General features: G+C 37.7%; 1 protein-coding gene across 1 annotated transcript; it reads left to right on the top strand.

Moving 5' to 3' along the window:
- Nucleotides 1-602: 602 nt before the first annotated feature.
- On the top strand, nt 603-11353 carry RECQL (RecQ helicase-like; the record flags this gene model as incomplete). The annotated part of the gene is made up of 11 exons (XM_010015685.1): nt 603-719; nt 1563-1761; nt 2910-3076; nt 3557-3638; nt 4675-4823; nt 4909-5026; nt 6598-6736; nt 7570-7661; nt 9821-10040; nt 10720-10849; nt 11072-11353. Coding segments are annotated over 11 exons (1602 nt in total), but the record flags the coding sequence as incomplete, so codon positions are not given.
- Between the last annotated feature and the right edge of the window lie 504 nt (nt 11354-11857).

Genomic DNA, 11857 nt, shown 5'->3' with positions numbered 1-11857 from the left:
TCTCTTTCTCTCCTCTCTCTCTCTTTCTCTCTTTCTCTCTTCCTTTCTCTCTTTCTCATCAATGTACTGACTGCAGGTAATCAAAGTGTGAATATCTGTTATTTGTCTTCTCCACTCTAAAATCTTAGCTTCAGATTATTTGGGAGAGCCTCTGTATATTCATTTTAAAAAATAAGTATCCAGTTCTGGTCATTAGACATACGGTGGTGTTGTTTTTTAAAACCCATCCAGTTGCATGGAATTTTACGTACAAAGACCTAATTTATCAATATCTAGCCTTGCTTAGTTATAGGATGAGCTCCTTGTGACACAGATGAGAATCCAGCTTTCTTTGTTTTGTGTATTAATTCTTACTCTGTTGCCGCTCAGATGTTTGTGGTCCAGATTCTAAGAGAAGATGCATGTCATGGGCAGTTGATAAGAATTATCCTCATGTGACCTAACAGTCACCTGTCAGCTATCTGTAAAGGGAATCTGCTACTGTGTGTATGAAGCTTTAAGCTCACATTTGGCAGTTCCTTCAGAAGAGGGCTGATGCATTAGTAAAAAGTATTACAGGAGGTATTTGTGACATCTAAACTGTTCAGTTTACACAGTGACTGATTGTTACAGGTTTCACACTTGTGATATGTCCTTTGATATCACTTATGGAAGATCAGCTCATGGTTTTGGAACAGCTTGGTATTTCTGCAGCTTTATTAAATGCCTCAAGCAGTAAGGTATGTTTAACTGCCATGTCTTCATGGGCTTTGTGGTGTATGTGCCGGCATTGTGCATCTGTGTATGTTATTTGTGAATACTGAATGAATGTCACAGTTTTATCAGCTAATGCCATTCTACCAACTGTGCTAAGATTGTTAAGAGGTTATTAACAATTCATAAGGGGTGGTAAACTGTTACATCGTATTTACCACTACTATAAGTCTTTGTAGAACATCACTAGTATTTTTATAGTAAACTATAATATACCAAACACGCCTGTGGTACTACAAGTGTAAAATAATTTCTTGCACGCAACTGTAGTATTTAGTACTGAGTTTTCAAAGTGCTCTACCTTAAAGCAGGCTCCAAGTTTGGCACATTGCATCAAGCCACTAAACTATCAAAGCCAGTGTCATGTGCAAATTAATGATCATGGCCTTCTGCTAGTCAGGAAAATATATTTCACTGTAAAAAGTAATTGACTAATAGCAGACTGGGCAATAAGTTGCTTTTTGATCTCTAAATCAAACAGCTTCCTATCCTAAAGTGAGATAAAAAAATATACTTAAAAGCCTGCACTGCTCAACCTGTTACTAGTGGACAAAAAAGTCACCTACTCCAATCTTCTTTTAAGTCTAGAAACTGAGTAAAAATCTACAACACGCACCAGCCAAAGGGACTTTAACATCCTCTAAATAGTCCCATGAAATCTATTTATTCCATTAAAGGTGTTGGTTTAATGTGTTCTTGTCATTAAAACAAGAGCACAAGACACTTATTCACATTATCTGTATCACAGCACATAGCTGGCAAGTTGTCCTAGTTTGTTAGCCTCTGATTTCTCCTTTTGTTTTGAACAGGAACATGTGAAGTGGGTTCACACCGAAATGCTAAACAGAAATTCACAACTGAAGCTTGTTTATGTCACCCCGGAGAAGATTGCAAAAAGCAAAATGTTCATGTCAAAGCTAGAGAAGGCTTATCAAGCAGGGTGTCTTGCTCGCATTGCTGTAGATGAGGTCCATTGCTGTAGTCAATGGGGCCACGACTTCAGGCCTGGTACGCCCATTAGAAATCCAGTTTGCAGTGATATTCAGGCATCAGTACTGAATGAGGCCTGAAATAAATCCAGGTGCTTTCTTCATGTGTGTCGTGGTTTAAGCCAGTAAATACTTAGTGTAATGCAAGTACCTGTGTTAGCTCAAGGACTTTAAATTTAATTCACGAATGACTATATCCTTGTCCAGGAGCTAAGTTCATGCAAATGGGCGTGATTTCAATGTAGATTTTGCTGTCACTATTCTGAAAAACTCCTAATTCAGTTTACTTTAATTGTAGCTTAATAAAATGAAAGTTTTTGGCTGCCATCTTTAATATGGGCAATACAGTCAGCTTTAATCTAATGCTACGTGAAAAATATGTCATTCTGTACACCGCTTTGTAATGCTCTGGGTGACAGAGCTAGAGCATTCTGTAAGTTCACAAGCTATGCTTTGATCACTTCTAAATGCCCTTGACTTGCAAGGGGAAAAAAGTGTACTTCACTCTGTTTCCTGTCTTGTCAATTGTAGAAGACTGACTTACTGGTTACTGTTTCTTTGCCTTTGAAAGGAAGGCTTATTTGAAGCAATAGTGACTGTAAAGTCAAACTTTGCAGTTTTGTTAAAAAGTGGTGTCTGAGCAAAGAGCCGTGCTGGTTAAACAGGCAATGTGGAATTTGTACCACTGGCTGCATTTCTCTTCTAAGGCAACAAGTGATTGTCAGCAGTGAGACTTTAAAATCTTTCCTTAGTACAGTCTAGTCTCTGTATCCAAATTCCATACTGATTGTTTACTAGCAGAGCTGTGTTTACTGAAAAGTTGTTTGTAAAAACAGACCTGCAAAATGACCTGAATGTTGGTTAATGCAATGCTGCTTACGTTCTTCTAACTTTATAAGGACTTCTATTTCAATGTGCTGTGCCTTCTGTATTGTGACAGCTTCTGTAAAATTCAGTTAGAAGATAAAGCATCTGTTTTGATAAATGCAACCTTGTTATAACTTCATTTGGATGTATAAATTAGTTCTTTAGTAAACTGATCAATAACATTATTGCAGTATTGCCCCATTGAATACTATCTACATGAATTACATTGGTATCTTTTTTAGCTTTGGATCTGTGGTGGATGAAATTCTTTTTTTTCCCCATTTTTGTTTTCTTGCTTAGACTACAAGTCTCTTGGTATCTTGAAAAGACAGTTTCCCAATACTCCCTTGATTGGATTGACAGCAACTGCTACAAATCATGTTTTAAAAGATGCTCAGAAAATTTTGCATGTTCAGAAGTGCATCACCTTTACTGCTTCTTTTAACCGGCCCAATCTTTACTATGAGGTATGTCTTAATTTTCAGTTATACATTTTAATAATAAATGGCTTTTAAACTGAGTATTGGTGTCCTTTCATCACCTCATCTTGCTGAACTTGCTGTCACCTGCAGAGATACTTGGGCTGCTCTGTTTGTGAACAAAACTTAGTAATAGGAGTGTGTACAGGGGAGAGGTAGGTAACAAGCTTAGACTACTGCAACCTGTTGGAAAACACATCGTGTGATTGCAAAACATTGTGATTTATTGTGTTTTCAGTTTGGCCACAGGTTCTTTTATTGTTCTTCATGGGAAAACGTGGTTTTGTTTTTGTTTTTTTTTCTATGGACTTTTGAGATGTAATCTGACTGTGTACAAAGAGAATATAGTAGTTTTGGTTAAAATGCAGAACAGTTGTTTTCATTGTACTGGAAGAAGTAGAATAAATAGGATTGGCAGACTGTGTGCCCACTTGAAGAACTCTGACATGTGTATATTATATTTTTGAGGTTCGGCATAAGCCTTCAAATAATGAAGAATTCATTGAGGACATAGTTAAGATGATTAATGGAAGATATAAAGGACTCTCAGGTAAAAAGTGTTAAAAAAAATCCATATTTTTTTTTATAATCTTCAGTGTTATATGGACAAGTAATTTCAAGTAATTCTGAAACTTGTAGAGAAATACTACCTTCACTGTACCTTAAACATCCAGCATTAGAAGAAATGAAATTTAATAAGACCTGTACTTTGAATAATTACTCTTTTTGTTCATTAGTGTTTAAATGTCTTTACAGTTTACATACATATTCTGAAGTATCAAAATATAATGTTGATGTATAGAGAGCAATGTTTGCATAATAATAGCAATTTTTAAGATTGTAAAAACAAGGCTCAGAAAAGGTTACCTCTATGTTCTTAAATCATGTGTTATGTTATTTAGTATCTATGTGTCAGGATACTTCCTATCTTTACCACTTCTTTTTCACATTTGGTCACAAGATTCATGTGTTATTCAGTGCCCAGACTGGGTGTGTGGTGGGGTGAATTGCACTTTTGTGATGAAAGCAGAACTGTAAAAGTTGGACTTTATGTAATCAATGAATTACGTAGTGCAAATAAAGAGGAGAGCTGTATTACAAAGGCAACAGAACCCGATCTTCCAGGGCAGCGGTATGTCCCTGCTTTGGAACTCCGGCTGTGACGAACAGCTCCCTGAGGACAAACTGTGCTAAGATGATCGCAAATCATGTAGCTTTGTGTGTAATCCTTGACTTAGCCCAGGCTGACTAATGACAAAACCTCAGGTGAGATGTCATAGATGTCATAATGAACAGCACCCCTTTACATAAGCATTAATAACCATTGTCCTCCTTGAACATAGAATACTTCCATGATTATGTGGATTGGTATCCATATTTTCTCTTTAGCCTACAAGTCAAAGCTGATAATTGAAGTTTCCTTCATGGCTACCATACTGGAGAAATGAATAGGCAAAAAGATCGCTTCCTGGGTTTTATTTATTTTTAAGTTAATAAAACTTTCAAAGTTGTTTGAAAGTATCGGGGATTGTTTGTTGAGGGTGTTTTTAAGACGTTACAATAAGGCATCTTTCACTTTTGTGCAGGAATTGTTTACTGTTTTTCTCAGAAGGATTCTGAGCAAGTTACTATGAATTTGCAGAAACTGGGAATCAAGGCAGGGACTTACCATGCAAACATGGATGCTAAATGTAAGACCAAAGTTCATAAAGGATGGGCAGCAAATCAGATCCAGGTTAAGTAGATATTTCTCATAGATTTATGTTTTATTAAAACAAATTGTGGTTTGATACCTTGATGGTTTCTTAATCTTTTTTCAGGTTGTAGTGGCAACTGTTGCTTTTGGCATGGGAATTGATAAACCTGATGTGAGGTTTGTAATTCATCATTCTATGAGCAAATCCATGGAGAACTACTACCAAGAGAGTGGACGTGCAGGTATTGTAGGAAATGGCTTTTGCAAATCCACCATTTTACGTTCATTAAACCAATAAAATTGTACTTTGATTTCAGCCATTTGTGCAAAGTATCTTGTCTTCAAGACAGGCTCCAGAGTGTAATGCCACTCTGCCTCTGTAAAGAGGCTTTGAAGCAAATTACACAGCCCTTTACTCAGCATTTGTTTTAATTGATTTTTGTGGCATCTGTGGCTTACCAGAATAATTTCATAACATGACATTGACTGCTCAGATGTGTGTTATAGAAAGGGTTTGTTGGGTTTTTTTTCTTTGCATAGCAGTGGGGGTGTGTGATCTGCTCAGATTGTTTCTAGATGATACCTAATTGCTGTATGAATTTCAGTAGCCACAGAAACAGAAGTAGGATAGGGAGTCTGGAGCAGGGAATTTAAAGGATTGATCAGTGTACAGCAGCACTAAATAGCTGTTATGGCTAAAACCAGTTTTATGGTGCTTTGTTTTTTTCGGCCTTGTTCATTAGTACTTTTTCAAAGACAAATTGAATGGACATGTAGAAAAGCTTTTTAAAGATCTTGAGGGGCAATCAGTGGAAATTTTAACTATGGCTGTGTGATAGAAACTGGCCTTAATGCTGGCCTAAGAAGTACAGCGGTCATCAAAGTCTGTGGGAGTCTGCATCTGCTTATGCTATAGCCTGGTTACTTCTAGGTAGTGCTGGAGGTAATAGGAAGTATAAACATTGAAGCAGTGAGATAAGGGCTGTATAGGTGCTGAACCTGTTGTTTCACAATGTTTATCAATCTGGGATTAAAGCAAGCTTTTGTGTTTCTTTTTCATAACTATTTAAATGAGATTCTTGTGAGGAGGGATTAATTAAGCACTGCTGCTCATTTGCATGAGCATACTACTTAGCTCATGAAACCTTCTTTTTTCTCCTTGACTGCTCATCCGTGTGAAGTAGTTCTTTTAAAAGTTTAACTTTTAAGAAAGTTTAGGGTTTTTTAGGCCTTTTCTGCTTTTTGGATCTTGTAAACAGCAGGTCAGCACCCATCAGCACATTGCTGGGAGAAGTAGGCAGCATGAAGGAAGAGATGATCTAAATTCAGCTATAGAAGGCACAGGTGGTTTTAAATGGACTATCATACCTAATTCTTTCTTCATTTATTACCATTAATACCTTATAAGGTATTTGAAGCTCACACTGTGTTTTAATCAAGTAAGAATTAGGCTTCAACATATATTTGGCTAGGATTTTCCAAGAGGTGTTAGGGTGAGAAAATAGCGATTTCCCTGACTTTATGTATGATGCTAATATTTTATTTTGCTTGTTAAAGAGTAAAAATCTCTATTGTGTAGTATTTTTAGTTTGCTTGATTCTTTATTTGTAGAAGACTTTTATTTCTAGTCTGTATCATGCTGTGTTCTGTTGGCTAGTATGTTATGCTTGATACTCTTATTACAGTCATGTTCTCTCTATAATAGGGGCTGCAGAAACCCATGCAGATAACAGTGGTATTTGTACCGAAAAAAGCTGTGTTTAAAATAAACCTCTTCTAATTATTACTTGTAATTCTTTTTAATGCATTGCAGGTAGAGATGACCAAAAAGCTGACTGCATTTTGTATTATGGTTTTGGGGATATATTCAGAATCAGCTCAATGGTAGTGATGGAAAATGTAGGGCAAGAGAAGCTCTATAACATGGTGGCCTACTGCCAGAATATGAAGAAGTAAGTTACTGTTGTGGTTTGGTTGCTTAATTTGTAAATAGGCCAATTAGTGGGGTTTTATAGAGGGCATTTGAAAACAAACAAACAATTAAAACCAAACAAACAAAATAAGTAAAACCCAACAATAAATCAAAAGTACTCCTTCCTCCCTCGCTCCCTCCTCAGAAGCACTACTACTGTAACAGAGTCTTGAGTTTGGAGTTTGTGGTTTGGCTGCTCAGTACATGTACTGTTGCACATAACTGACTGTTGGTGTGTTGCTTGCCAGCTTCACATAAAGTTCTGGAAGCAGTTATGTTGAAGTGAAATATCTGTTGACAAACACTGTTTTGATTTCAAATCCCATTCAGAATGAAAACTGCAATGCTTTGGGTTTTACTCTAAGGTACCAGTGTTCAGTGGCCATACAGGAATCACGTGTGTTTAGTGCTTCATCTGCTGCGCTGAGCTATTTGGAATACTTCATGGGAAACACTTGTATCTATGTTTTGGGCAACTTGTGCATTCAGTATAGCCTTTGTTGGCCTCAGACTAAGAATTAGTTTATATTCTTATAATTTTTTCGTTCTATAGAAATTGCAGATTACTTTTCTGCTTTAACCAATCTGTTCCACGGTGGTGTTCACTGTTACTGAAAGCTACTGGTTATTCCTACTAGCACAGTAGGGAATACTGTGTTGCAGTATTTGTTTTTTGATTTTTCCTGAGATAATTCCTCATGTTTGTTTTAAGATATGAGCTGACCTAAGAGACCTTCTTTTTGCCACTTTCATGATTTATAACGCAGGCGTATACACTTATGTTCTATAGTCCTTTGCTCTCTGCTCTTTCAGATGTCGCCGGGTCCTCATAGCCCATCATTTTGATGAAGTATGGGATTCTGCAAAGTGCAACAGAATGTGTGATAACTGCTGTAGGGAGAGCCGTAAGTAAATTGTTTTCATAACCAAAGGATGGAGAACACGGAGAAGGGGTTAGCTTAAAGAAATACCTACATTAGAGGAACTGTGAGCAACTTCTGTGAAGTGTGCTTGTAATACTGCCTGTTTCCAAGGTGCAAATTTTGTTATGAACATCAGGCTTTGGTGGCTTAGTATTGCTGAGTTTAGCGTGTTTAGCAGGATACTTCCTGCTTTTTGCTTGAGGCCAAACACTTTGGTATCTTTCAGGCTCAGCAATTCACCTGTTTCCAGAAGTGAAGCTGGGGCAAGGGGCAGTTTGACTTAGGCCTGTTTTAAAACGATTCTGGTATGTGCTGGGGTTTGTTTCAGCATTTGTTTGAGTGTGAAAGCTTTATTTTGAGAGGGAGCCTCTTGCTCTCTGCATGCCAAACTGTTCACACTTAGGCTGTGAGAAGGCACAGTTTGCACATGTCCTCCTACAACTTGCCTGGGAAAGCCTCTGAGCATTGCAGTGCTGCATGCTCATGAGACATACCTGTGCAGGACAGCTGAGCATGCTAATTCAAGATTTGGCTGTGTGTTAGTCTTAACTGCTCACTGTCTGTCTAGTGTGCACTCTTCCTTTGAAAGAAAGTTAGGATAATCAGATGGAAGGTATGTGGGCCAGACACAGAGGAAATTGGGAAGATGAACTGAAGCAAGACTCACTGCATGGTAAAGGAGGATGGTTTCAGTAGATTGCTGTTCTGGGACATAAGTTCTTTTGCTACTTTGCCCATAGCCATCCTGAGCGGTGTTGGGTAGCTGTCTTAAACTACACTTTCATGGTTGGTCACTGCCTGCTTTAACTGTCATTTTTGGTACCCATGCAGAAAGCCGTAAGTTTCTGAAGATGCACAAAGTATCTCTTGCTGCACTTCCGAAGTGTGAGCTGTGGTTTAGACATAGGAAACCCCATCTAAATCTAGAAAGCTCTGAAAGGAGTGCTGAGGAAAAGTTGATCTTGGGCATCTCTAACTGGACACACAAAACCACCTTAAATTTCTTTAAGGACCACGTGAATTCTTGTCATATGTAGAAAATACCATCTCCTCATGCCACATACCTGTTGTGAAGCATTTGGATAGTCTAGAGATCAACACTTGAAAAACTTAGGAACGACTGTATTCAAAGCTGTTCTCACAACTAGACTTTTTTCCCTGTACGCTTTTTGGGGGACAAGGTAAACAAAGACTTTTAACTTTTTTCTTTATACATTTAACTATATCTATATAATAAACCTGTTTTGCAAATTCATGCAAGCAACGATGTCTTGTGTTCTAGTTGGAAATAGGGCTTAGTTAAACTTTATACTGGGATCAGAGGCTGAGAAGAGTGTGCAGCTGGCTTGTACCCAAGACTTACAGGAGCCATGTGGCGAAACATAGTTGAAATATGTTCCTATTAACTGCTGGTTTACCCCAGGGTCTTTGGATATCTAAGCAAGCTCTGAGGAAACCTAGCAGTAGTACTGGGTTTTCAGTACTTAATTCGTAGTATTGGAGGAGGCAGTTGGATAATTCTGTGCCATGATCAGCTCATGCAGTAGAAGCATGATCATTATGTACTACATGGATACGTTAGAGCTCAGAATAATTATTCATAATGAAGCTTATTTCTATGAAATGAATACTTTCTTTTTTCTTTTTTCTGTCTCATTTCATCCATAACTGTCTTGAGAGAAGAAATGTCTCAGAGTCTTCAATTCCATTTTGCTCTTTAATATTTCATAATAAACATTATGGGTGAAGAATTGATTCCTATCCAGCTGCAGAGTAACATAGAAGCTACCTTAGAAACTTTATGCTTTGTAAATGCTTCTTTGAGGTTATTTGTGTGTAGTGTTAAATCCATATAAAAACATTTGCAGGATTGGAGTTTTAATGATGAAGTAGAAAGATAAATACAAGTTTGGGTACAAACAAATCCTAATTTGACAAAGGGACACTTATAGCTTTATTTGTTAAGTTATAGTTTGAAAACAAAAAAGCATTACTATTATGTGGCACAAAGATATATATTTATAGATAGACGTATACATCTATGAATATATAAAAGTGCATATATATGTATAGACCTAATGTATATATGGATACTGTCTAAATAACTTGCTGTTTAAATATTACTTCACTTTTATTTGTAGCATGTGAGAAAATGGATATAACAGGATACTGCAGGGATCTAGTCAAGATACTTGAGCAGGCCGAACACATGAGCGAGAAGCTCACCCCACTGAAGTTAATCGATGCATGGTCTGGGAAAGGTGTAGCAAAACTGAGGGTGCCTGAAGTTACTCCACCCAAGTACCCTCGAGAGGAGCTGGAGAGAATTATTGCCCATTTACTGCTGCAGCAATATCTGAAGTATGTAAGATGACTACTTCCTTTTTCTATTTTATTTTTTTAATATCTGCTAGTCATTTTTCATGGCTCTGGTGTTACATAGTATTACTGGATTCGTTCTGTAGTCTCATTTTTAGCCTTTATTTCAGATGCATTTAATGTGTTTAGAAAACCTCAAAAGATTACTGTATTTCAGCTGCAGGATGTCAAAACAGAAGTTGGAGGGACATTTGAAATGCTGCGTATCTTGCAATTTTAAAAAACTGGGGTCTTCTGTATTCAGGTTGAACCTTTAATCTGCAGCAGGCTTCATTTTGGAGAAGTCTGCTGTTTATGTGGAGTGTCATTTACATTCCATGGCTAAGCAGGGTAAATGGGGCTGCCCAGAGGAAGTCTTAAGTCAGAACAGACTGGCTAATGCAGACTCACATCTTTTTTCCCCTCATTTTCCTCCGTGTATTCCAACATATTGACATGTGCGTGTGTCCGTGTGTGTGTAAAGGTCCACAGACTGTATGATGTTAAGTGTTGACTAGAGTCACTCTAAATTAACTGGCTGTCCACTTGAAAAGATAAAGCAAAGCCAAGCTGCTATTTGGAACACCGCTCAGAAGGGTTAATGCATCCCATTTTCCCTCTGCATGGTCTAGCCTGTCTTTGTCTCCAAACTTCCCTCATAACACTGGTTTAATTTATGCAGGGAAGACTTCAGCTTCACAGCATTCGCGACAATATCCTACCTGAAGATAGGACCAAAGGCAGGTCTGCTGAAAAATGAGGGACATGTCATAACTATAGAAGGGATAACAAAAAAGAAAAGTGTTTACAAGGTATTTGTATATACGTATTTACATCTGTACTGACTTGCTATAGAGGTATCTTTCCATTATAGTTTATTTTAATAATTTAGTATCTGCTCAATATATTTTTCATAGTAATACAATCAACTGGATTTAAAATAGACCTCATAAATATCTTCTCTCTTGTGTGGGAATGCTGAAAAGGAAGGAAAACAGTGCTAGAATTTGAACATGTTTGTTTATCACTTACAGGCCAAACCATCTCAATCTTCGAATTCAAAAGGAAGCAGAGAAAATGCTCAGACTGTTTCAAAGACTGTCCAAGATTCAGTGGTGAAGAAGTCACAGGAACATAAACGGCCTAACTGTGGGTCTAACTTAAAAGCAAAGAAGCTTAAGCTTCAGGCAGGTGGAGATGATCAGCCAATAGTTCTTGACTGAGTTTCACAGGCTGCGTTTAGGATTTAATCATGTTTACTTCTCCATGGACAATGCAGTGTGTAAGTTCAGTTTGTTTTAGTAATGGGTATTTTTTTGCCCCCCCCCCTTTTTTTTTCTTTTAAATAAAAAACAGGGTAACAAGTATCTTTAAACCCCTCTAATCTAGAAAAAGCTTAGTAGTCACAGGAAAAATGCTACGTGGCAAAGTAATTGGCACATATCTTATGACAATTACTGTGTAATTATGTAAATAATTACCATGTTGCCTTGTTAACTCTTTTGGAAGTGTAGTGTATAGTAACACTATAGTAGAATCACACAGGCTAGAAGGGACTTGCAGAGGTCACCTAGTCCAGTGTCCTCCTCAAAGCAGGTTCAGTTAAAACAGGGTGGTCAGGGCTGTGTCCAGTGAAGTTCTGACTGTCCCCAAGGATGAAGATTCCCTAACCTCTCTCAGCATGTTCCAGCATTTGACTACCTCCCCACCTCCTCCAAAAAAAGGGCATTTCTTAGAACTAATTGTTACTGTGTTGCAACCTGTCTGCCCCCTCTTGTCCTCCTCTTCTGAGAAGAGTCTGGACTCACTGCTGTTGACGC

This window comes from Nestor notabilis, unplaced genomic scaffold (genome assembly GCF_000696875.1).
Source record: "Nestor notabilis isolate BGI_N333 unplaced genomic scaffold, ASM69687v1 scaffold28415, whole genome shotgun sequence".
NCBI lineage: Eukaryota > Metazoa > Chordata > Aves > Psittaciformes > Psittacidae > Nestor > Nestor notabilis.
The sequence above is the reverse complement of the archived record's forward strand: the minus strand, read 5'-3'. Positions and strand labels throughout refer to the sequence as shown.